Source organism: Acanthochromis polyacanthus, chromosome 23 (genome assembly GCF_021347895.1).
Source record: "Acanthochromis polyacanthus isolate Apoly-LR-REF ecotype Palm Island chromosome 23, KAUST_Apoly_ChrSc, whole genome shotgun sequence".
NCBI lineage: Eukaryota > Metazoa > Chordata > Actinopteri > Pomacentridae > Acanthochromis > Acanthochromis polyacanthus.
The window spans coordinates 16,375,255-16,399,697 of NC_067135.1; the positions used below are offsets into that span (position 1 = coordinate 16,375,255).

Below are 24,443 nucleotides of genomic sequence, written 5' to 3' on the forward strand. Positions count from 1 at the left end.
GTCCCTCATACAAAAACCATACCGCATTCATTCAGGGAGAAAGGAAGACATACCCACGCTTTACGAACTCCATCGCTGTTCGGTCTGTGTGTGCGTTAGACTGGGCTGTCGAGCCTGCTTGATGCCATGAAAATTTGATGCAGAAAATATCCTGTCGGCGCTGCATTTTTAATAGGGACCACGCAGATGCAGGAATTATCATCAGAATGCTCCCTCTGGCCCTCAGTAACACATCACGCATAGCTCCCCAAATGATTCCACACCTTCCGGACAGACATGTCTGGATCCGCTTCAGGTATTTCATTTATTCGTCGAAGAGTTCTATTTGTCTCTTAAAACATTGTCTCTGACCACTGACAGCTCGCAGGACTCACTGCAGAATCCACAAACACTTCATCGCAGGTCAGACTGTTGCCGTCTGGTGTATATTTTTCTGTTCTCTATTCAGTTGTAGGAAAATGAGTCTGGCCTTTGGGGCTTTATTGCCCTAATCTGCAGTCCGGCCCGCACTTCTCCCACCGGTGATTGATATTTGGAGACATCGGTGGGACAAAAACAGTTTGAGTTCTGACGGTCATGAAAGACCCATCAGCTCTGTCGTCGATCAATGTGAATAAATATTTCCCACAACCCAGAAGCATTAGAATCAAGGACGGAAGGGAGGGGGGAGGGAGGGGGGGGGGGGGCAGAGAGAGGAAAGAGGAAAAATCAATTGGTCCAGAGCTTTGCTAAAAAGAGGGAGGGGAGGTGATGGTGGTGGGGGAAGAGGGGGTAGAAGGGGGAAAAATAGGCCTGTCAAGCTGTGTGAATAATGAAGCATGTTTTCTGCGCTTCAAAGGCAAAGGAGAAAAGGCACAGTGAAGTTATGTTACATACTCTCTGTCATTTAATGTCACATTAATTCGAATATCATGCGAGCCAGAAGTGAGGTGCAGAGTGCTGAGGCGAACGCGAGGCTTTTGAACTCTTCGTGTATTAATTTACAATCCTCAAGTGTCTCTTTAAGGTGCAATTTTGCACAAAATATCAGTAGGAGATCTCAAGAACTGCTGATCAGTGTCAGATTAGACTTCCTTTGCAACTTGTGGCAGCTGAGAATTAAAGCTTTCCAAACAGGCATGCAGTACCGGCTTAGTGTTCCAATTGGAAGCGCCCCCACCTCCAGCCCATGACCAATTCCCCTTTTGAACTAGCCACTCATCTGTGCTGTGTCCAAAAGAGGTGCTTCAGACTCAATCTATGATGCAGAGTTAGAATTTTTACTGACGCCCTTTGAAACCCCCAACTGTCAATAGCAAGGGTCTGCTCCACGACCCATGCTACTAAACTTAGTGTGCCAGAAAAATATGTCTCAATAGATTCTCCGTCAAATGCACTTTGCAAAAACACCAGATGTCCTGTATATATTTTGCAGTATGCAAGCCAGCGTGCTTTTCTAGCCATTCAGACCCACAATCCTCTGTGCAGTGGAAGATACGTTCGAGCTATAGGCTTCAACTTAAATATGAGTAAGAAGGTCAAAGTTCAATGAGGGCAGTACTCCATCAAGGCTATTCATTCTTCCATATGGCATTGTCAGAAATGCAGCATTTTTTAATGTTTTTTTTTTATAATAAATGCAACATTTGTTAGTTAATGATGATCAGAAATCACTGCAACATACAATGTGGCCATTTAATATAGATGTACCCACAAACAAAATGACCTTGCACTGAGCACAGATGTGCGTTATGCATGTGTACGTTATGCACGGATACTGAATTGAATGACCTAAATATGTAGCAGGCAGTGGGAATTGATGGGACTTGGAAACACCCCCACAATTTAATCAACTGTTCCTTGTATCATTAACTATGGATAAGTTCCAATAAGTCTGCAACGGTCTATTTGTGGTGGGATTATAGTCATGTGATCATCAGCAGGCTGCTAATGTAGTGTTCACTTGTAGTCATAGTTATAGTAACGGTGTGCTGCTCTCGCAATACAGAAATCTTTAACACATCTGTGGATCCAGACTATAAGCCGTATCATGCCAAAATCGAATTACTTGTATCTTGTTTCATCTGTGACCTTCCCTGAAAATTTCATCCAAATCTGTTAGTCTGTTTTTGAGTAATTTTGCAAACAGACTGACTGACAGACAGACAGACAAATGTATGCCGATCATTACATACCTCCACTGCGTTCCTTGGTGGAGTAATAAAAAGTCTGTGATTTGGAATACAGGGCTAGTTTGGGCCACATAAGATATTCTAGCCATATATGCTAAAAGCTAATGCTTGTTGTTGACGCAGGATAGCAAATGTTTGCTCACAACTGCAACTTCAGTTTCAATAAGGCTAAGTTTAAACCGTGGTATGCTATATTTGAGCTTTTATGGAGTGTTGCAATACCACACAAGCGTCAATATTTGGTCAAAAAATTTAGAATATGACATTTTTTTGAAGGTTCCACTGGACTTAACTGAAAATTTCCCTGAGGTTTCCCTTCAGGATATAAAGGTTGAACTGAAACTGAATGAACCAACATTGTGTTGAAATGGACACAGTCTATTTCAACACGTCTCGATCGGGCCAGAAATACAGCTACTTCTAGCATGACCTGTATTTTTACACACTGCATCTGACCATCTACTCAATTTTGGTGAAAACTGACTTCAATTCAAGGTCTGTGATGGAATTTCTGTCCTATTTCCGGTTTGCAGAGAAGAGGCCGAAGTCCATGTTTCCTAACTAGAGCCCACCTGTCCAAACTTCACCCACCCACAACATGAATCTCTTTCTCCCTGTCTGTCTCCCTCAGTCACTCTCGTTATTTTGATATGGGATCCATTTGGTTTAAATTGACTCATTTTGTCAGTGGGAATCGGAGCAGGGAAACTGAAGAGGGAGAAACGGGCAAGGCTGCTGCAGCTTTGATCCCTCCGACAGGCAGCGTGAAAAGTGCATTTCATAAAGGATGTTCGCCTGTGATGAGCCCGCCAGAGTGACAAATTGGGCCCCTGGTGCTTTAAATAATACACCGTGTATGGCTCCAGTCGAGGCGCTGTATTTCTATATTGCTAAACTGGCCTGGTAAAAAGGGTGTGCGTTGTGGGTTTGAAAAAAGGAACATGGTTAGAAACTCAAATCCAGAGCAGGTTTCACTTCCAATCATCTCCCTTTTGTGTTCATCTCTGTGATACATGCAAATGTTAATACGAGCTTCACTTTCAAGTGTCCACTTGTATTTGAATCTAGATTTGGAGCTTCAAGGATTGGAAGCGACTTGTGAGTGATGACTGGGAAGAGCCTTGTTGTCTCCCTGTGGCGTTTGCTGCTCAAGAATCATGTGATGACGAAAATTTAAACTGTGGTGCGTCACTGCTGCTGACACCACCTTAGCTGGTGAGGCAAAACAGGAAGGAGAGGGGTTAAGAGTGCCACGACAATTTTCAGGTCGGCTTTTAGCTCAAATGAAGGAAAATACAGTTCAAAAGAAAAACAATGTACAGACATATGCTGCACTGAGCTGTAAGAACTCTAGCATAAAATCCTGTTTATAAGCTTGCAGACGGTCATCCTTGCACCACGCACCAGATCTCCCCACCAGTGCTGCCATCATATACACCTCCTCCTTCCCCTTATGGATGCAGTCCATAATGGAGGAATCATCAGAGAAAATCTGGAGGTGGCGTGACCCACAGTTGAGTCGCAAGTCAAAGATAGAGAGTGAAAAAGGAAGGTGACGGCACGGTGCCTCTCTGCGGCAGCAAATCCAATATACTGCTCCAGAAGGGAACAAACTGTGGCCTATCTGCGAGATAGTCTATAATCCAGGACACCTTGGCGTTATCAGGATGTATCATTCTGAGCTTCTGCCTGAGGAAGAGTGGCTGGAGAGTGTTTAAAACACTCGAGAAATCCAAGATCTCGATTCTTAGTGAGCTCTCAAGCCTCTCGTATGGGAACAAGCCCAATCTATTAGCACAGTTTGTCGTCACACAGCCCATCTAGACATGTTTCGTACATATGACTAATATGCAAATGTGGCTGATTAGGACTCCTTCACCAGATGTCTACCATAGTGTAGGATGAGGCCACAGTGCTGTCACTGGAGTGCTCGCTTTCATTCTCGAACACTCAAAACACTGCGGGAGGTTTTTACACAGCAGAGGCTCCCTGGTCAGACTCAAGGATACATTAAAGAGGTGCTGGAGAACCTGTTTGCTGACTGGCACATCCTTTTAGCACTTTCATCAGGGGCTGCACTGCGTGCAGCCATTTGATGCAGTTTGTTTTTAACCTTCCCAGTCGGTGTTCCATCTGTCCTGGGGGGGGGAACCCTCGAAAATCTGTTGATCGCTTATTTGTTTTCCCAGGTCATTACTGTGCAAAGCTGTGTCTTGGGCTGTTGTGCACATGATTAAATTTTAACAAACGTGTGAATTAACAATTGTGATGACAGAGAGGACAAACGACACACATAAAAGCTAGGTGAAGGGTGGAAGTCATTTGTTTTAGTTTTTGTAAAAGATGGGAAATGAGGGGCCACTGCAGAAGATGTCATATCCAATTAGATTATGATTATGCCTTATAAAGGAAATTTTGAATTTGCCAATAGTTTAATGTGCATAATTTTGTCATGCTGGAGTGCACTTTTCCTTTTCCAATGCAGTGTGGAAGGTCACTCTCAGTCAGTTTGGTCATTATAATGTTTAACAGTTTCAAAGAGAGGGACTCCCATGCACTAGCATGCACTAGCATGCACATGTGGCCAGAGAAGCTGCCAAAGCATCAAACAGGGAGGCTCAGATTGCTCCTAACACAGGAGTATGACTTCAATCTCTGCTAAAGACACCATTACTCCTCTACATTGTTATCTCTCACAGCAGATAGTTGTTTTCTGCCATATTTATGTTCAAAATCTTGCATATTGCTCCTTTCCAAAAAAACCACTGATCCTCCAAAATCACAGTCGGCTCTGTGTCTGTCAGATTTTTTAGATGCAACACTAAAGTCCATCGTGTTTTCAGAACCTGCTGAAAAACACAAAACTAATCCCTGCAGGGAAACGCAGGACCCCAGATAATTTGCCTTTCCCGGCTGCGAGTCGAGCTCGCTTTGCCTGTTTATGAGCCTACATGCTGAAAAACTGAAAACATCGTCCCTTTAGGTCAACATAATTACCCCCGCCAGATTTCCACCACTAGCTTTCCATTAAGGTCGTGACTCACCGTGCCCGGCTTATTCTGGCCCAGACTGTGCTAGCAGCTCTGAGCTAATTGCCACACTCAGGATGACAAGAGTGGCAGATAGTGGGGGCTATTTGGCTGACTCACGTGCTAACCAGCTAGCCCGCCGCTGCTAACTCCTTACCACAAGTGGTGCCTGTGTTTTAGACATTCAGTCAGGGGAGTACATCTTATTTTGGAGGGATGTTTTTCATTCCATTCGAAATATAAAATAAGGAAGTTGCCGGGATCCTTGTTTATATTTTGAAAAATGATGTAATGCATAAACAGAATTTGTGATAAGTAGGTCATACTAAATCTTTCTGGTAAGCAGGACACATAATGAAATTCTGATGCAAATGTGCTGCTAATGTGTGAGCGCCTTTGCCAAGTTGTATAATGCTGGTATTTCGTCTTAAAGAATCTGCTGCTTAGGGCTGAACATGTGCTGAACATAAAGTATGTTCTCTGCAATTCCCATTCGTTTTAACCGTATCAGATAAAAAAAATAAATTAAAAAATAAAAGAATCCCCCCCAAAGCCACAGTCTCTTTCATATTTTCTGAAATGACCCTATCTTCGGAACTGCACCGCTCCACCTATATGTAAGCCCACGATTTAGATGTTTTTTCTTATTAGCGCAATCAGTTAAAAAAAAAGAAGCACAAATCACAGAGTTTTCTGATTTTTTTTTATTTTAGGGAGGCTTTAATTGAAATTGTATTTTGACAAATAACCATTTAATGGTGTAAAACAGGCTATTGTGTGAGTGTGCCTGGGAGTGTGCGATAAGAGTAACAGTGGAGGAGAAGCAATGACACTTCTTTTTCTAAAGACTGGAGAGAGAGAGAGCGAGAGAGGGGAGGGACGGCGTGGATGTATGTGTGAGAGAAGAGAATTTAGAGAAATGGTAAACAACGACGCACACATTCTTTTATTTTTAACTGATTTACCCGCTCACTCACACTCTCACAGTAGCAAAGGAAGCCCTACCATTTTCTACACACTCACCGCCCCTTCGTGTGTATTCTGTGTTTGTCTTATCAATTAATACTGTGTGCTTGTCTTCCTTTTCTGTGGCTGGGAATGCTGAGCGTGGACACACAAAACGCTTCACAACACCCCGCATGGTTAAAATCAGGCGCGCTGCATTGCAAAAGTGGCAAATGTGTGTGTATGTGTGGTGAAAATGAGCTGAGCCTGCCATATTGTTTTATCGGTCGCTAGCAGTGTTGCATGTGTGCACCATAGCAGAGCAACTAATTCTAATCCTTATGGTGCTTCCAGAGTATTCTGTATAAGCTCAGAGTGGCACGCTGAGGAAAACACACATAAACGGAGGGGTGTGTGGCGGGCATGAGGGGGTTGACACAGTGCTTTATTTTATATTGTAATTGGGTGTTTTTCAAGCAGAACTGAATTACACACACAAAGATGTGAGTTGTAGCTCGTAAAGGTGATTATAAGCATTATGTTTCCATGATAATATGAAAGTCTGATGAGAAAATCCTTCCGTTGTGAGACTCAGCTCAGCTAGGAGGTATTTGGTGTTGTTTCAGAAGGCTCGTGTGTGCGGCAGGAAGTCGGCGCCATCAGTCTTATTAGGAGAGAGGATGAGTCACTCGGCTCTTCTCCCCTCTACATCATTCTGCTGTTGTTCCCCTTATAGATGGGGCTGGGTCAGAAGTGCTATCAGGACACGCTCTGTGGCGTCTTTGTTTATGCATGTATACGTGAAAGAGAGAGAGAGAGGGAAAGAGAAAGTGTTTCCTGTAAACACGGCAACCACCTGCTGTACGAGAGGCGTCATTTGCACGTGTACGCGCACACGTATGTCCGAGAGCATGCAAGATGAATGGGAGAGCATGACACGCAGGGACGCTTTATTTATGGGGTCTTCGGCTTGGAGTGCCGACTTCTCAAATGGGCAGAGCGAGGCAGAGGCCCAGAGAGAGAGAGGACATGTGCAGAGGGTAAGGAGAGTGCAAGCCGCATTTGATAATTGGCTGAGAGATCGTCACCAGAATGAAATTATGCCAGTTAATCTCTCCTCAATTAATTACCTCAGGAGCAGGCCGCAGTACATTCATTATTCCAGAAAGAGTATTGACCCCACTGAAAGAAAAAAGCAGCCATATCATACCCATAATGCCGACTTGGAGTGTTATTGTAATGCTCGTTAGCGTACGGGCTGCAGGCAGCCGCTAAAAAAAGGGAGAGTGAAATGAAAAGTGATGTCACATAACCGAGTATTTCTCTGCCTATAAATACGGGAGGGCTCCATGCATATTTTTTATGTGTGTGTCTTCGGTCCACACAGAGGTTGGGCACCTTGTGAAGTGAGGCAAAAGGAGGTGACAGCTCATTACAATACCCGATCAGGCTTCCTCGCTCACTCCTGTTCCTTGTGGCCGTCTCGCACCTCCCCAGGCATGGTGGAGGGTCCAGATTATTTCCTTAGTTGCTCTTGCCAGGGAGTAAATACTTCAAGAAGCTTGGGAGGCAGAGAATAGATCACCTGCTGCCACATTCAACAGCATTCCTCCAGCTGGCCTATGAGCAGCGCCGCTGAAGTGAAAAGGTTACCGCAACGTGGAAAGATGTTGGTTATGAAAAAGGCCAAAGCGGGTCAAATACGCTCATGAATAGAGTGTGATTTTGTACCGAAGCACTAATGATAAATAGTTATTTCTAGAACAGTAATTACGAGCGATGGACGATTTGTTATTTTCCGCTCCTTCGATCCAAATACCCTCCTGCTTGCACGATTTCAACAGGGTGAACAGGGGTTAGATGTTTGAGGTTTAGATTTAAACTTGCTGTGCCACTAGGGGAAAAAAAAAACTCCACATCTGATGTTAATGCCATCAATTAATGATGTTGCTTGCGGTGCACACCATGACTTGCATTTTCAAAGGTCATTGCTCCCCAGGACTCCCCTTTTGTTCTCATTTTCCCCCGCACCACTGCGTATCTTCCATCCCTCCTTAATTGTCTGGCAAACATCTCAGCAAGAGAAAGACAAATATCGCTTTTTCCTGTGGATATTGTTCTGTCTGATCTCACCGTCACCGCGTTAATAATTTAGCACCTATTCTTTTTCTCGCCGCTGCTTTCTCTCAGGAACACTTCCTTCCTCACCTTATTTTCTCCTCTTAGGCCATTCTCTCGCTTTCTTCTTCTACTCTTTCACTCCGTTTCCTTCCTTTTTATTCCCCACAGCTACCTTTAGTTGTGTGCGTGCGTATATTCAGCAGCGCAGAGTGTCTGTCTGCCTGTCTGTCTGTCTTTGAAGCTGAGGACCTCTCGGCTTCGCGGCAATGCCACAGGGGCCCTGCAAAGTGAGACAGCCAAACACAGGGAGACTTGCTCTTACACCATAATTAGTCGGCAAGTTTCACCTAATTAAATGGGACCCTATTAGAGGCGCGAATGAGTAGAAAGGGAGAAACAAGAAAGACGACTGCAGAGCAACTGCGGAGCTCTCTTTGGTGTTGTTTTTGGCCGGAGTTTCATCCTCGTCTCTTTTTGTTGTATCTCTTTTCATTCGTCTCCTTTCTCTCTATTCTCTCGTTATTTCCCCCCCTCACAAAGGCTTCAGTATTTCCAAAAGCTTGCTTTGTCAGAATAAATATTTCATGTACCCTCCCGCAGCCATGTGGAGTAATCGCCACGACACCCAGCGACGTACAATGTCATCTTCGCGGCGATTGCTCTGTCGTGCAAAATAGATCTGTTCATACGGGGAGGCTTTTGATGAGAGGTGCAAGGCAATCACAAGCCCATTTCCAAGCTAGACTCACTGTTCTCACACTGACGCCCTCTCACGCTTCTTCACCCTACTCCTGAGAACTTTCTCTTTTCTTGCCTTGATTGGGAAGAAGATGTTCCATTTTGGTTCCAAATTGAAATCACGCGGATGGAGGTAAATGGCATTTGGAGGTTAAAGTGTTTTTCTTTGCCTTCTTAATATAGAGAATGAGATAGAAGCATATTAGATTGAGTTAGTGGAGAGGTAAGTGGCGCCTCGAATCTGGCTGCACACAGGACCTCCTTGTTGCAGAGCTAATTTGAAGCTTTAAACAGGCTAAATCAAGGTCTTTGGATTGATAAGTTAATGTGTCCATGCTTGAGAGCACATGGTGTGACCCCAGTGGGCACATGCTACGGGATTTGTTTGCAGCGCAGTACATATTTTGCTCTCAAACTTGCCTTTGTCATCACTCTCCTTCCTCCTGCTCCTCTTCTGTCCTTTCTTCTCCTCTGTCCCCCTCCTGTCTTTGCTAATGTCCTCAATTCTTTCTCCTCTCCTCCTGTCTTCCCGACTCTCCTCTCCTCTCCACTGCTCTCTTTGGCAGTGTGTTTGGCCTGTGACGGCCCAGAGGCAGCCATGCTGTCTTCTCCACTCAGTCTGCTGTTTCCCTTCTCCCATGCCCTGACCCTGCTATACTCAGCACACACACACTTCCTCCATCTCTGTCTCTCTCTCCTTTATTCTTTTTCTGTCTATCCCCGGCTCTCTTCATCATTCCTGTCTTCATCCTCTCCCTCATGCCCTCCTCCTCCTGTTCTACTCTGACCCCTATCTGCTATCCAGCCAAGTGCAATGTCCGTCAAAGACATAGCGTAGACACACACAAAAATGCATGCAGGCACATCATCTCTGTTTTATTTCCTCTTCTCTCTCTCTCTCTCTCACTTTTCCTGTCTTTTTTTCCATCCCTCCGTGCCTTCCTCAGCTTTCCTTTGAGCTGAATGTGCTGGCCGAAAGTGAAGAACCAAACGGTCTCCGGGTTTCAGTCTGTCTGTCCATGCTTCAAAAAAATTAGACAGTTGGTGCCGCAGATTAAATGCAGACTGGGAAGTGAACTTGCTGACATGCAATAATGAAAACACACAGTGCAATAGTATGACACAAACAAACACAACAAACTGTAATCGCCCAGAAATGGCCACACAACAGACACCAGTGTGCATATGCCCGGAAGCAATGGCAGTCTAAGTCTCCATATTTTCCCCTACCACTGCAACATCTTAGCAAGTGCTAAAGACACCGCATCAAATTGCTACTGTAACCCAGCAGCGGAGGTTCTTTGAAATATCCAGAGTGTAAGCTAGTCAGCTGATAGGGTGGCTGACTAAAGCCAGCTAAGAAAAGCCACAGCTCAAGCAGTGCAGCCACTGGCCCACTTTCAGCCTGCTTTCTTGCATAAATGAAGAAAGTCTCCTCTATAGACCCCTTAAAATCTCCAAATGCACACAGTATGAGGCGCTAATATCTCAGAGCACTGCTGTACAGTGGCATCTCGGTGGGTAATCATCACTTCGGCAGCACACGACTTTTGTCCGTGTGGAATTACATTTTAGCAAAATCTGGTGCTTTTCCGTTCGGTCCGTCGCCCCTCTAACTCGTATGTCTATCACTCCCTGATTCACTATCACTACCTCCCCTCCCTCTGTCTTTCACAAGCCTTTTTTTTTAAGTAAATGTAAAAGAGGCCTAATAGTTGTGAGCTATTATGAGCAGACCAGCCTCCGCTTGGCTGAAAGCTCTTGTCTTCTAGCATTGGAGAGAGCCGGCCCTGCCCGTGGCACCCACGCTGTGCCACTGTTTTCGAGCTCTGGATCCCCAAATAACAAGACCTGAGCCCTGGGGACATAACCTGGAATGGAGAGGCCTTCTTGTTTGGCTCTCAGTGTTGCAGCGAGGCTTTTCACAACATGGCAGAGTGACCCACTTGTATTGTGTTGTGCTGCTGGTTGGTACTGTGGGCTCGCGGGATATTTGTGCATATCTAACAAAAGTCTCCTGCTGTGCTGTGTGCGCTTTAAGGGCTTTTCTTTGAAGATATTTTCTACGTCCTGATTTCTGAATTGGGTCTCGAAAGGGCCTATGGATATGTATGGAAGTGACACTGCGCCTTTTCTTCACTGAAACCACAATTACAATTAGGTTTGGGTTTTCATCGAACTGTTAGCTTTTATTGTGTGGTCTTTAAATTTAAAGTAAGTTTGAATGAAGATCGCCAGCAAGGATTTATAAAGAAATGGGAAGATGAATGTTTTTTTTTTTTTCTATTCTTGCCAAAACTAACAAGATATTGAAGTGATTCTAGCGTGGCCTCAGCCAGCAGGTGAAAGTCCTTGTCTGGACTGGCTCTAGCACAATTATTTGCCCAAAGCTCAAGGACAGATGGATTTAAGTGGTTTCAAAGTATTCATGTTGATGGCCCAACCCCAGGAGGTGGTGACACTTTTGAAGAGAGAAAGAAAGCTTTTCTTTGCTTTGATATAGCAGCCCAATTCATTAGCTCAGTGGGAAATGTCTTCATTTTTAGCAAGCCTGCGGATTCAATGGACCATGGCTCGGAAATCAGTCTCCTTTAAGCATGCACAACACAGAGCGTCAGCAAACTACCTCGGCATCTCACTGTGCAGGGGCAGCTGAGATGCGGTGCCGAAGGTTGGCTGCTTACCCATGAGAGCAAAGGGAAGCAAGAGGTCCTCCTTGCCGTTTCTTTTTCCTTTTTTTCTCCTCACTAGTATTTCTGAATGTAACTGGGGTGAGGAGCCAATTGGATGAGCATTCAGGAGCAGGGCACGGAGGCCTCAGGAGAGCCGCCGTGCATTGTGGGTAGTCTGATGGCTCAATCGTAGGTGTAAATGAGCAAGGCAATCAGTACCTGGTATCCGCTTGTCTCTTTGATGGCTGTGTTTGTCAAGCTGAGGCAGGGAAAAGGAGGGAGAGACACGCCACGATCCGAAGCCACAGTGATCATTTTCATCACATCAGCTGGCATGCGAACTCTGACTGTAGTTACATCTCTCCATGTCGTTTTACTTTCTTGCTTTCCTTCTCACTCATTTAGCCGTTTTACAATTCATTAAACAGAAATAGTTGTTTGGGCTCACTAATGGCAAAAAGTTATTTGATTTTTCCATCGAGTTGCAGTTGTTCCCTGAGGCATTGGCCATATATTGACCGGCAATCATTAGTTGATGCTTTACAAAGGTAATTTTTGACATGGAAATGGATTTCAATAGGCATTTAGCAGAAATAAGACTTCCAACAGCATTGGAATGGCACTCTTGCAGTGATATTGATGTTTTCCTGAAAGGCATTCATAGTGAGAGAAGTGATTCATTTGTTGATTAAAAACCGAATCAGCAGCACTTTAGAGGACTCTCATTCTGTTTTTCCTGTCTCCTCTTTCTTTGCTGTCCTTGTCTCGGTTGCATTGTGTCCTCAGCCATGTGTCTGCTCTGCATAACACTGTTTTGGCGCTGTTGTCAATGTCTCTTTTAGTTCCAGTTTCAACGCTGCTCAAGGGTTCTCATACAGTACACATATTGCTGCATAAGTGCGAGACATAAAGAGTGATTTCTGTTCTATTTTTTTCTTTTACAGGAGAAAAAGAGCATTAAAAGTAAGCCATGGTCCAAACTCTTTTTTTTTGTTACTACTATGGGCAAAGGCATGCTTGGCTTGGTTTGCACTCACCCTCCTCGCTTTTGCTTGATTTTAGTTTTTCATACTTTGCATCAGGTCATGAATAAAAATACATCTAACATAGCATCTATATGACACTTGCACTTGTGTTAACTCTGGCACTGTGTAATGTTTAAGCATTCGGGCTGCGGAGCAGAATTCCTTCCCTTTATTATTTTTTTTTACAGTTTTGGTCTTATATTGAAACAATCCATCAGCTTTGGTTTGTATTTGGGTTAATTATCTTTCACATATTGCACTGTCTGACAGCAGTCATTGACAGTAGGGTATCTGTCTAACCTGTTGTCCTGATGTAGCATTGTAAGCACATAATTTGCTTTCTACAATAATACAGTAGACGCAGTTAATCTGAGGCCAGCGCCGAGCTAGGTAATTGGTTAAGACCCCTATTAGTGGATTTAAGAGGATATCAGAGCGCTTGAGCCACGCAAAGCTATTAAGCTACTTAGATAAGAATGTGATTGCCGTCTGTCAATCACCAAAATACGAAAACAGGGTGTTGTTTGCGCTCCCATCTCACAAACATACTCACACACACATGCAGCACAGGCCAAATTGTGCATCTTAAATTTTAGATGAGGGCAAACTGAAAAACACAAACTGACCTCTTTCCCCTCTCCTTCCATGGCTGCCCTCCTCCCCGCCCTCGTCCTTTCCCTTCCCCTATCAGCACAAGCGCGTTTTTTGAAGCATGACATTATTTCAACTCTGATTCACACCACTGTTTTTTAGTTTGAGGCTGTTGTCGTAGCCAGTGGAGTCTTCTTTTCATTGTTGTTTTTTTGTTACCGTTTCTGTCATGTGGTATGGGTTCTGCATGAAAACAAATGCAATTTTAGCCGTAGAAGCTTTCTTATATTCACTGGCGATTAAAAAAAGCAACTGAACTTTACTAGCAGTGGGAATAGGTGCCTGGTAACCATCGTGACCAGTTTTTGTTGTTTTCTACCTTCTCCATTAACATTCAGAAGCGGTGATGACCTCTTTAGGGAGAGAATACAGATTCACGCATCTAATGAAGGAATTCATATTAGCCAAATCATGTGACACAAACCACAACAAACACTTAGTGGCAGGAGAGTTTATCATTACCATTGCCAGTTTCTCATTAAATATCCCACTTTAGTAAAACAAACAGCATCATTTACATTTTTCTCTTCTCTGCTTCCTCTAGACTCTCGGCCCTTGCCTGACGTAGCCATGACTGGCAAGTGCACCCGGGAATGTGACGAGTACGGCCACTCGGACTCCTGCTGGATGCCTGTGCGCACGTCGCCCGAGCGACGGCCATCCAAGTCAACCACCACCCCTCAACAACCAAAGCTTTCCACTTTCATGAGCGGCAATGGCAGCGGCAGCAGCAGCGCCGAGCAGCCCGGCAGCCAAGAGACCCTCGCCATGGCCGCCATGGCCAACGGAGACCCCACCGCTGCTCACATGATGGGCGACCGCAATCGCAACTTGCTCAACAAGAAGATGGCCTCCTCCTCCTCCTCCTATGAAGCCTTCGGCTCGCCTTCCTACGGCTCACCAGGAGGCGGGGAGGAGGCGCTGGGCCACCCCACTGAGGAGATTCCCCTTGCACCCACTGGGGAGTACAAGCCCACATCCTGTGGTACTCTGACACGACGGGAGGTGTATCTGTGAGCTGGGAGGGTGAGACGCACATAATATGCCCCACCACGAGGCATCTAAATACAACACTAAGCATAGTTGCTTACCCACCACCATTACAGCTCTAGAAGCTTTTTAGCCACCCTTGTTCTGCGCAAGGTAGGACTAAACTTTCTCCAAAGACTTTTGACAACACTCCTTAATGAAAAATCCAAGTGGATATTATAAACATAGTACCATTTTTAAAGTGCTAATTCCGGCCATGACCTGGAAGAAAGGAGGAGGAGGAAGAACTGTTGCCGATTGGACTTTCAGTGAGGCTGTTCTACTGGCGAGTCGGGCTCTTGGGACACAGTCTGCTGCCTGACAGTCAATCTGTACAGTAACCAACTCATTTTACATATACATGCATGCATTTCCCCCCTGTTCTCATTCAAGGCCCCATTCCCTGAAGATGACACTGTACAAATCAGATCATTTCTTTCTCGTTATTTTTTTCTTTTCTAGAAACAAAGCTGTACATGTAGACTATTTTGACTTTGAAGTGCGTCTGGATATGCCTTTTTTTTATTATCTCCGAACAGTGCAACTGTCTGGCCACGATGTTCTGTGGTTGGAGAAATATCTTGGACAACGGTCCCATGGCATCATACTGACCATGGCTTCTGTCATCTTTACTGTTGGCGATTAAAGTTGCAGAACATTTGTTGATCGCATTAAAATCTTACAAGGACGGGAAAGACTAAGCTTTAAATACTCAGTCCTCGGAAATGGACGGAAATGGGAGCCAATGGAATTTGCTGCAACAACACTTTGGTTAGACTACAACTGCATTGGTAGACTTTGATGAACTTACGATGACTGACTAATCTACCGGTGCACACACACTTCACAGGTGTCACTCATTGTACATAAACATTGGACCATAGCAACAGTGCTAACTGCTCTCATTCCCTTCTGTCTCGCGACCTTTCCTCAGTCTCTCGTTCTTTGTCTTTAATTGGCGAGATTGAGACCAAATCCCTCCTAAGAAATGCAAGATCTTAGAACCACGTCGTATAAAAGCATTGGCTGGAAAAGCATGCGAGTCCTCGGTTGTACATTTTCGGATCACCTTGGTGGGATGCTACTGTTTTTACCAAGTTGTAATACTTGCCCTGTTTTTCTCAAACACACACGCAGACACACACACATGCAGAAGCAGAAAAGCAGGTTCATTTAACTGAGACCAGTGGTGCTGCTATACTAACTGAACATCCTGGGTGTGTGTCACAATGTGTGGCATGAGATTAAAATTATCGAGGTGCAATTGAAATTGTATGTGTATGGGCCAGATATGCAGTATATGGTATTTTTGTACAGGCCCCTGTAGATGTACACCGATAATAGGATTAGGAGGGCATAAACATGGCCAAGTTGGTCCTAAAACAGCTGCAAGGACAGCTTTTTACTGTTATTTCCTTTTTTGTTGTTGCGTGATAGGACTGAGCAATAAATATCATAATGTACATGTGACCAACAAGCATCAACTTCTTTTTCACTTCCTCTCAAGCCTTCAAGGTGACGTTAACCCACATGCGGCTGTCAAAGAGTCCTTTTAGCACGAGTAGATGTTGCTTTCCATAGTACATGGCGATGGCATCTTTGAGCATGAATGTAAGAATCTGCTCAATGGAGAACAATCCAAAAGCAACGTCTGAATGAGCAGATGCCCGGACGTTCTGGGATTACAAGCAGAGAAAATTGGTGTCAAAGTGAAACCAAAGCTTCGCGAACAGGATGAAGCAGTCCCCCTTTCACACACAGAAAAAAATAGCTTTGCGGGAGAACTTTGCTTTAAGTACACATTACGTGAAGACCTTTTAATGAAGGATTGAGCTGGAGCGATAAGAATGTGATGTCTCAACAAAACATCCATTACATCCTCAGAGCTGATGCTTTACGACCACGAACACACAGACACATAATAATGTTGAGATGTTGTGCCTCCCTGTCTACAGTGATTTTTTTCCTTTCTTTTTTTTTTGCAGCTACAGAGGCGCAAAATCTCATGACTGTAATAAAGCAAAAGAATATCAGATGCAATGGAACTTTTTCTATGTTAGCAAAACCCCTTTGGTTTGACCGGAGCTGCTTTTTCTGCATTCCGGCAATCTATAGTCTGTAAGTACTACTCGTTGTTTGAAAGAAAGTGCTCCTATACTTATCAACTGTATACATAAATATTTACTTTTTACTGCACGTTTAATGGGAACTTAACTTCACTTACTGAGAAGGAAGAAGAAAAAAACTGTAAAACAAAATGTACAAAAAAAATGTTACCCTGTAAACATGGAAATCCATCTTGTTGCTTGCTTTTGTTATACTTAAGACATTTGCCATGTAGTACAACTTAGTACATCGATAAAGACCATACTGTTGTTTTTTTTCATATATTTTTTCATCCTAAAATTCTCTCTTGTCTCCAAAATCACAACACAAACCCGAATCTTTCGTATGTTTCTTTTACAGCAACTTTACCTCATAAGGACTTTTTTAAAATCTTCATCTTGTATTTTACTTTTTGATCTCATACCTTGATTAGTGACACAGTAACAGTCAAAAACCGTGGAAATGATCATGACAATGTACTATGTGTTTTACTTTTTTCTTTATCTGGTGCCACTTTGTATATTTAGAGTGCTTCTGAAAAAAGAAAAAAAAACCTAAAAAAAAAAATACTAGAGTGAATGCAAATATGCAATTGTGCCTTTTTATACCAATTGGTATGATTAAATGTTGGTTTGGAATGGTGCATAAACAATTCTGTTGACATGCTTACAAAAAGTAGATGGGGTGGCATTTAAGGACTGAAATACATTTGCATATCTTAGATGAAATCCCATGATGTCAAAAGGCTTTTCGGAGGACGACCAGTCAAATGTCAGTTAGCCTGTAGGTCTAATGCTTAAATGGCTATTGTTCATTGGGTTCAATTATCTTGTTGAAGTATCCATTCCTAGCTTAGTGCATAACCGAATGAGTACAGGTACATTCAAAAAGTTGCTTGTTGGTAGAAATAATAATGATATAATGGATTTTTTTGTCGTGTTCCACTCATGTACATGTGTGACATCAGAGGTCAAGTAACCTTCTTTGTGCATGAAACAAGCTCTAGGACTGAATATAGAAGCTTGGAAAGATAGAGGGCGGGAAAAAGAAAGAAAAAAATGCTTGAAGACATTTGACTGCTCAGAGTTGAGGGAGCCTAGAGATAAAAATGCTAATGTGATGGTTTACTAGGAGGAGTGAAAGTGGGGGGGGGGGGAAGCTGCAAGGGAGAGTAGCTGACAGAACACACACCTCAGGATGTGCTGTGCAACACAACACTCATACACACAGATTTACAGTATATGCATATCAGTAGATGATGAAACCCTGTCGTACAAATAAACGCGGTGCGGGGTTTGCTGTGATGTTGCGAGGTGATGCTTTGAATTTCAAGATCAGATAAAGCGAAAACAAAGACTCCGTGGAGCGAACCTCTGACAAAAAAGAAGAAGAAATGAAAGAGAAGTTGCCATGCACCGGCAACTACACTGAGTGCAATCTATACTACATCATTTTTGAGTAGTGATACACACAGTTGCTTGTTTTTTTTTTTTCCTCTGATATTCACCGAGATAACGGCTACAGAAATCTGGATGATGATCTGGTGTTTTTATATTGGAATTCTCTTCTTAACATTGGACAAAAAAAACATGAGATACTTAACACCTCCCATCAAAATGTCTGTATCTTGTTGATGCCTGAGGTATGTGCTCAGTTTGTGCTCTCCTCTATTCGTATAGCATTCACAGTGTGTAATGAGATTTGTAATATTAACCATTACTATTTGTCCTGCGACTTGGATGTTGATATAGAAATTGAGGAACAAATTTATCATCGTTTAATATGAGTCACTATGCACGCAGCTTAGCTGAACATGGCAAAGTGTATTGAACGCAAGTCCACTTCTATTTATGAGATATTTTACATAATTTAATTTGCTTTTGTACAGGTTTGTGTAAATAAATTGCTTGTCATTTTTGTCTCTGCAGAAATTAAAATATAACATGGTAAAACAACAAGTGTCTTTCCAGTCTGTTTGGTTTCATGTTTGCTTTTTGAAGGAAAAAAAAAACCATTTAAAACCATTTAATTGCTCACACAGCATCACCATAGTACTATAATGCTCTTATCTAATTAATGCAAACTTCTCTAACTCTTTGCTTTTTTTAAAAAGCCACTGTTGTTAATGAGCAGTCATTTCACTGAGCATTAACAGGACAGTCACTATAATAAAAGTGCTCATTATGGAAGCACTCTATTCCAGATGCACGCAGCATTAATCTGCTTATGTTATCCAAACCACTAAATATTCAAGATTAAATATGCTAATTTGTTTCATATTACTATTATTTAAAGTTTCATTAAATGTCCTTTTGGTTACTAGAGGGCACACAAATCATCACCTGGCCAGGTAGTCATGGCTAATGCGTTAGCAAACAGTTGCTTGTTTACACATAGCCAACACAGAGCAACATTAGCATTCATTTGAAGTCATGTTTCTGTCCACCTGCTAAATTTAAGTCCAATATCACTGTTTTAATCTCTGCTTTGGTTTCCACTACCTCTCCCACAATTTGTGAAAAATGTGAGACATTTTAGCTATAAATGCTTCATTATATTCACAAGACAGCCTCTAGGCAGGTGGCGTGTAGTGGATTCATTGGAGCTTTTAGCTAGCAGCCAACTGTGACTGAAAACAAGGTGAATCTGAATGGAATATGTGGACAGGTCAACAAAAACATAGACCTGAATGACATTTACAAGATTTGTATTCAGTTGCGAACAAAAGTTTACATAAGTTGGTAAAGACCATGCATTTCATGGCAGTGTTGATTCTTTGATAGGTTTATTATAGATCCATGGAATGAAGACAACAGCTGCTGGGTCAAAAACACCAGCAACCTGACTTATCAGCATTGGTGATGGAAAGAGCTGGGTTACTCAAATTTTCTTTGCGGCGTGACCTCTTAACATCTTGTGAGTGATTACAATTGACTACAGCTGGTGACTCCCCTGAGCCAATTTAAGTAGGGCCCATTTGATCCACTCATTAGACTTAGCCAGGGATTCCAAAAGCTGAAAAAGCAAATCATTGACTTGTACAAGTCAGGAAAGTCACTTGGAGCCATGTCAAAGCAGCTGCACATCCAAAAATCACTGGAACTATAAAGTGCATGGCACAGTTGTGTCACTGCCATGATCATTAAGAAAACACAAACTATCACCTGCTGTTGAGAGACAGTTGGTCAGGATGGCCAAGAATTACCCAGCAGAATTACCAAGCATGCCTAGAATGAAGAAGAAGCTGCTGGAACACAGGTGTCAGTGTCCATAGTCAAGTGAGAGGCTGTCATGCAAGAAGGAAGCCCTTCCTCTAGAAGACACACTTTAAGGCTTTACTGAAGTTTGCTGCTGATCCCATGGACAAAGAAAAGCTTTCTGGAGTAGAGTTCTGTGGTCAAATGAAGCAAAAAAATTTAAGCTATGTGGCCACAATGACCACAAATATGTTTGGAGAAGATGAGGCCTTTAACCTCAAAATACATATCAAAAGTAGTAAAGAAATGATTAAATCAGGCTAGAATTGAGGTTTCAGACTGAACTTAAACCTCCTCATAAACCTGCAGACTGTGCTGAAGAAATGAAAGTAAGTATGTGTCAGAAAGCCAACAAATTTAGCTTAACTGCACCAATTCTGTCAAGAACAAGTCAAAGATAGAACCAGAAGCATGTGGATGGCAGCCAAAAGCACCTAGTTGAGGTGAAAATAGCCAAAGGACATTTAACCAAATATTAGCATTACTGTCTGTGGAGGTTTTTCCCAGAAAATTTTAGCATATTTCCAGAAATCCTTTAATAAACCTCTGAGAGACAAAACATTTCTCTGTGACAAAAATGTATGTGTTTGATTGAATCCATCATAGTAAATTGAGAGTTACAGGAGTCATTGGAAACTGAAGACTGTCAGGATATACATGGTCTTTACAAGTTTGAGGGAACTTTTGTCTGCAACTGTATATCTGAGATTAAACACAGGATAAGATGATTATTTAATGGGGATTTGACCCTATAAGCAACACCAATTACATTGCATATGATAATTTGATCCAATTGCAACATTAAAAAGATGTATTAGTGCAGCTTTAAGTAATAATTAAATCCTTGAAGAGCTGATTACAAAGTGTTTTGAGGAATGATCCAGTTGTTGTAATAATTACCACTAAGAACTGAATCTATTGTATACTCAGGACATGATCATATAAGTACAACAGACACACTTACATCACATACATGTTTACGTGCACTTGTTGACATGTGTGCATGTCTGTATATTTATATATATAGTTTGTTAATATCTTGCATCTGCGCTGATGTATGAGGCGATTACAGTCTAGGTAATTAGAGATCCATTCTAATCCATTCCCTACGCTCTGATTAACAGCATGCTGCAGCCTCTCCAACACCCTCTAACCACTAATGGCATCTTAATAGAATACTACAATGTGCAGTAAAATTACATCTCCAAAGTTCGATTATTTGGAGAAAGTTTTCGCCTCAACTGTCACCCCAGTATTAGAGGACATGCTATAGGAACACGACACACTCTGGTGTTGTTCCATATCACTCTCCACATTACTAACTGGAGTAAAAACTTCCCCCTACAAAGCTGGGAAGTTTTGTTTATGTTCGATTTGGACTGGAAATTCAAAAGTGTGACAATTATTATTTGAGCCTGTTTGTCTTCAAAAGATGCCACTTCTAAGAAATACTAGGATTGAATCATGTTGATATGCAAATGGTCTCGCTCATTTTCTTGTTCTCTCTGAAGAATTTTGAATTGCCTGCCGTGGAATAATCAGCGGGTATTATTAATTTTTCTGTTGAGAGAGGGGGAAATTAAGACAAATTAGAATGAATCTGAATGTAATTAATGTTTAGGCAATGCATACCAATGAATTGTTGTGAGATTTTTTAATGAATAAAACAGTGAATGAATACTATGAATACCATAAATAAGAATTAGAGGCACTGGGCAAAAATCACTGGCTGCACTGACACCACTGGATAGCAAGAGGCACCAGTAGCCATCACCAGATTAGTGAGGCTACATACCACCTATGGGTGCCAATCCCCTCTGTAGAATGATATTCCTCTACTCCCCATAACTCCGTTTCCTTCTTATATCTACTGTCACAATCAAATAAAGGCATGAAATACCACCAAACTAAGCTTTAATAAAGTCACAAATTCTGTGTAGAAATTATTAATATTTAATTAACTTAAAAATCCATGTTGGCATTTTTATTTTTTCCGAAAAATACACAACTGTAGTTCATTTTTAAGAGTGCAGATTGGGTGCACCGCTTTTCAAAGTCCTCATTTTCATCAGTTCATTTCGATTCACTAAAATGCCATGACAATGAGAGAAAATCTGAATTGATCAAAATATTAAATGCTCATCTGCTTCCGCCATTAAGGCGCATGTGTTTACAGCGTCGAATCTTCACAAACAATGACTTGCAGGCTTTTTGTTTAGCTTCTCAGACAACACTAAAGCATGTCCCACCTTCTTGGTGGAATCAGTTGGGGGTCAATGCAACTTGTGAGGAAGATTGGCAGCACTAATCAGAGATGGAGAAAAAAAAAACTCTCTTAAATCCTCTGCATTTTGTTTTTCTGTAGACAATCCTCCTTAAAAACACTATAAATGATTATCAATCAAGAATAATACAGTAAAAGATGATGCTCTTCGTAGCAAAGACAGAAACAAAGCCTCTGAAAAGAAACATTGAGTTTCAAGGTCATAATATCATAAGGGCGTTTATGCAAAAGGTCATAACGGGAGATTTTTAAAATAATGTTTTATGGTTGAAACAAACCAATTCAATCATGATTTTATTTACAAGTCAACAAATAAATAAATGAATAAATAAAATGCTCAAAAACTTCTGACCTCATGTTCATTTTTGAAAGCAAATCTTGCTAATTGTGGGACAGGCCTCATCAAATCTAGTATTATACTGTAATACTGTGTAGGTTTAATGTGTGTTTGTTGCATTACTTTTCTAAGCAAAAAACAGCACAATGGAGATGGATAACTTTAACACCTCACTCATGTCCAGCAACCTCATGTGATTACAACAACCAATAAGAATCATGTAAAAATTCCACTGAGGTAAGTGTGAATGCAGTTCTCCTGCAAATATGTATAACGTACAATGTAATGCAGAATTATTTAAGTCAGCTTTGTTGTCAATTCTTCAAAATGTACCAAGTACCAAAATGACCTTACTCTATCTTGGTGCAACAGCAGACATTAAATAAACACTGCACACAAAATAGGCCCTGAGATAAAAATATAAGATACATTTTGAAATATAATGCAAAAAATAAAAATGATTCAAAGAGGCAAACACTAAGCAAAGTTAGAACAGTTCAAATAGTGCAAATATATGCTTGAATGTAGGATACTAGAATGAGCTTGTGTGTAAAAACAAACATGTAAACACTAACATTGTCTAAATTTCCTTTTGCAGTTTTCTTCTACATAGTCATCAATAATAGGTAACAAACTATCAATGGTACCATTATTGTTATATACTTTGTTGTTTGCTAACCCTACTCCAATTACAATAACAGGGTTGCTAATGCATGCTAATGTTAGGTTTTTCTCAGATAGCTGTTAAGCTAGCTGTTACTGCTGACCAAAATGACAAACATAAAGAAAAAAGTAAAAAGAATTTGCCTTATTCTGAAAATGTGCATCACAGTGTTTCATGAGGTAGAAAGAAACATTCAGTCAAGGCTGACAATGTTATAAAAATATGAGAAACAGAGGAGAAGGCATAGCTTTGCTCAACCCATTCCTTTGGAAAACTGTTTGATGATGTTAATTCCCGCGTATCATGTCATTCACTGCTTCTTCTATCATGCTACAAATGTTTTGCTAACAGGGTTGCATGCATGTTGTGGGACGCACGTTCCCTGCAAAAATAAATATTTAAAATATTATGTCGATTAAGTCACAAGATTCGGTATCCGTACATAATGTACAGATGCATAACACACGCCTGGGGTCACCACAAGGTCATTTTGTTTCTGGATACATTTATATTAAATGGTCACATTCTATTTTGCCATGAATTCTGCCACAGATTTTTCACGATTTCATCCGTGGGAAATAATACGACGACTGAGCAGCCTTGGCAGAGTACTGTGCTCTCTCAATGTTTTTCCTGTTTCGTATACGTTTTTGTAGAGAAGGGGGTCGATCAGCTGGAATGGAAAGCTTTGGAAATAATTAAGCAGCCTCTTTTCATCTTTAGAATGAGCAAAACATTGAAGTTCATTTGAAACTGAGAGTCTAAAGGTAACTTAAACACTGCAGAACAAGATGCGAACTGACTGCAGTTGGGTGCGATGTGGCCCACTGTCTCATAATCTGTTGCTGGCTGAAACCACAGCCGAGGCAATGAAAACGAGCCCACAGCACTCCATATTACAGCAGAGCACATCATCTACCAGAAATTCGCTCAGATGAATGCATTTCTATCCAAAAACATCAACTTTAGCAGATTAAGTGTGATCGCAGGGTGAAGCGCTCACTGCATGTGTGTCCATCTCCACTGTGAAAGCAATAAAATTAACTGTAATGACATCAGCCTCGGGGGTGTGATTGCCGGCAAAATAAATGCTGAGAGAATTTATGTGATCACAATTAAATCAAAGTTATTGCAGGAGTTTCCTTATGAACTTGTTTATTTGTTCCATCCACAACACATAAAAAAGTTAGCCCTCAACCCCTCTGTGCATTCATAAAATAAATATGAAATAGAAATCAATTTAACAAAGCCCTAACTGCTATTCCTCAGATGCCATTTCCTGTGGTTGCGCGAGAAAAATAAAATTTAAAGACAATAAAAAAGTCATAAATTGTGGATATCAAATAGCTTTCTCTAAGGTTTATGGTTGAATTCCCCTCGCTGATGTGATTTTAAGTCGTTATTTCGCACCAGT

At 41.8% G+C, this 24,443-nt stretch overlaps 1 protein-coding gene across 4 annotated transcripts in view; it reads left to right on the top strand.

Annotated features, from left to right (window-relative positions):
• Positions 1–18,445, top strand: part of pcdh7b (protocadherin 7b) — a 111,002-nt gene extending 92,557 nt beyond the window's left edge. For 3 of the 4 annotated variants that reach the window (XM_022191400.2, XM_022191397.2, XM_022191398.2), the window contains 2 exons: positions 12,621–12,639; positions 13,897–18,445. In XM_022191400.2, the coding sequence (XP_022047092.2) occupies positions 12,621–12,639; positions 13,897–14,369 (492 nt within the window). In that variant the 3' untranslated portion in view covers positions 14,370–18,445. The remainder of the gene's footprint in view (positions 1–12,620; positions 12,640–13,896) is intronic. The other variant, XM_022191401.2, reaches the window with a different exon arrangement.
• Positions 18,446–24,443: the final 5,998 nt, after the last annotated feature.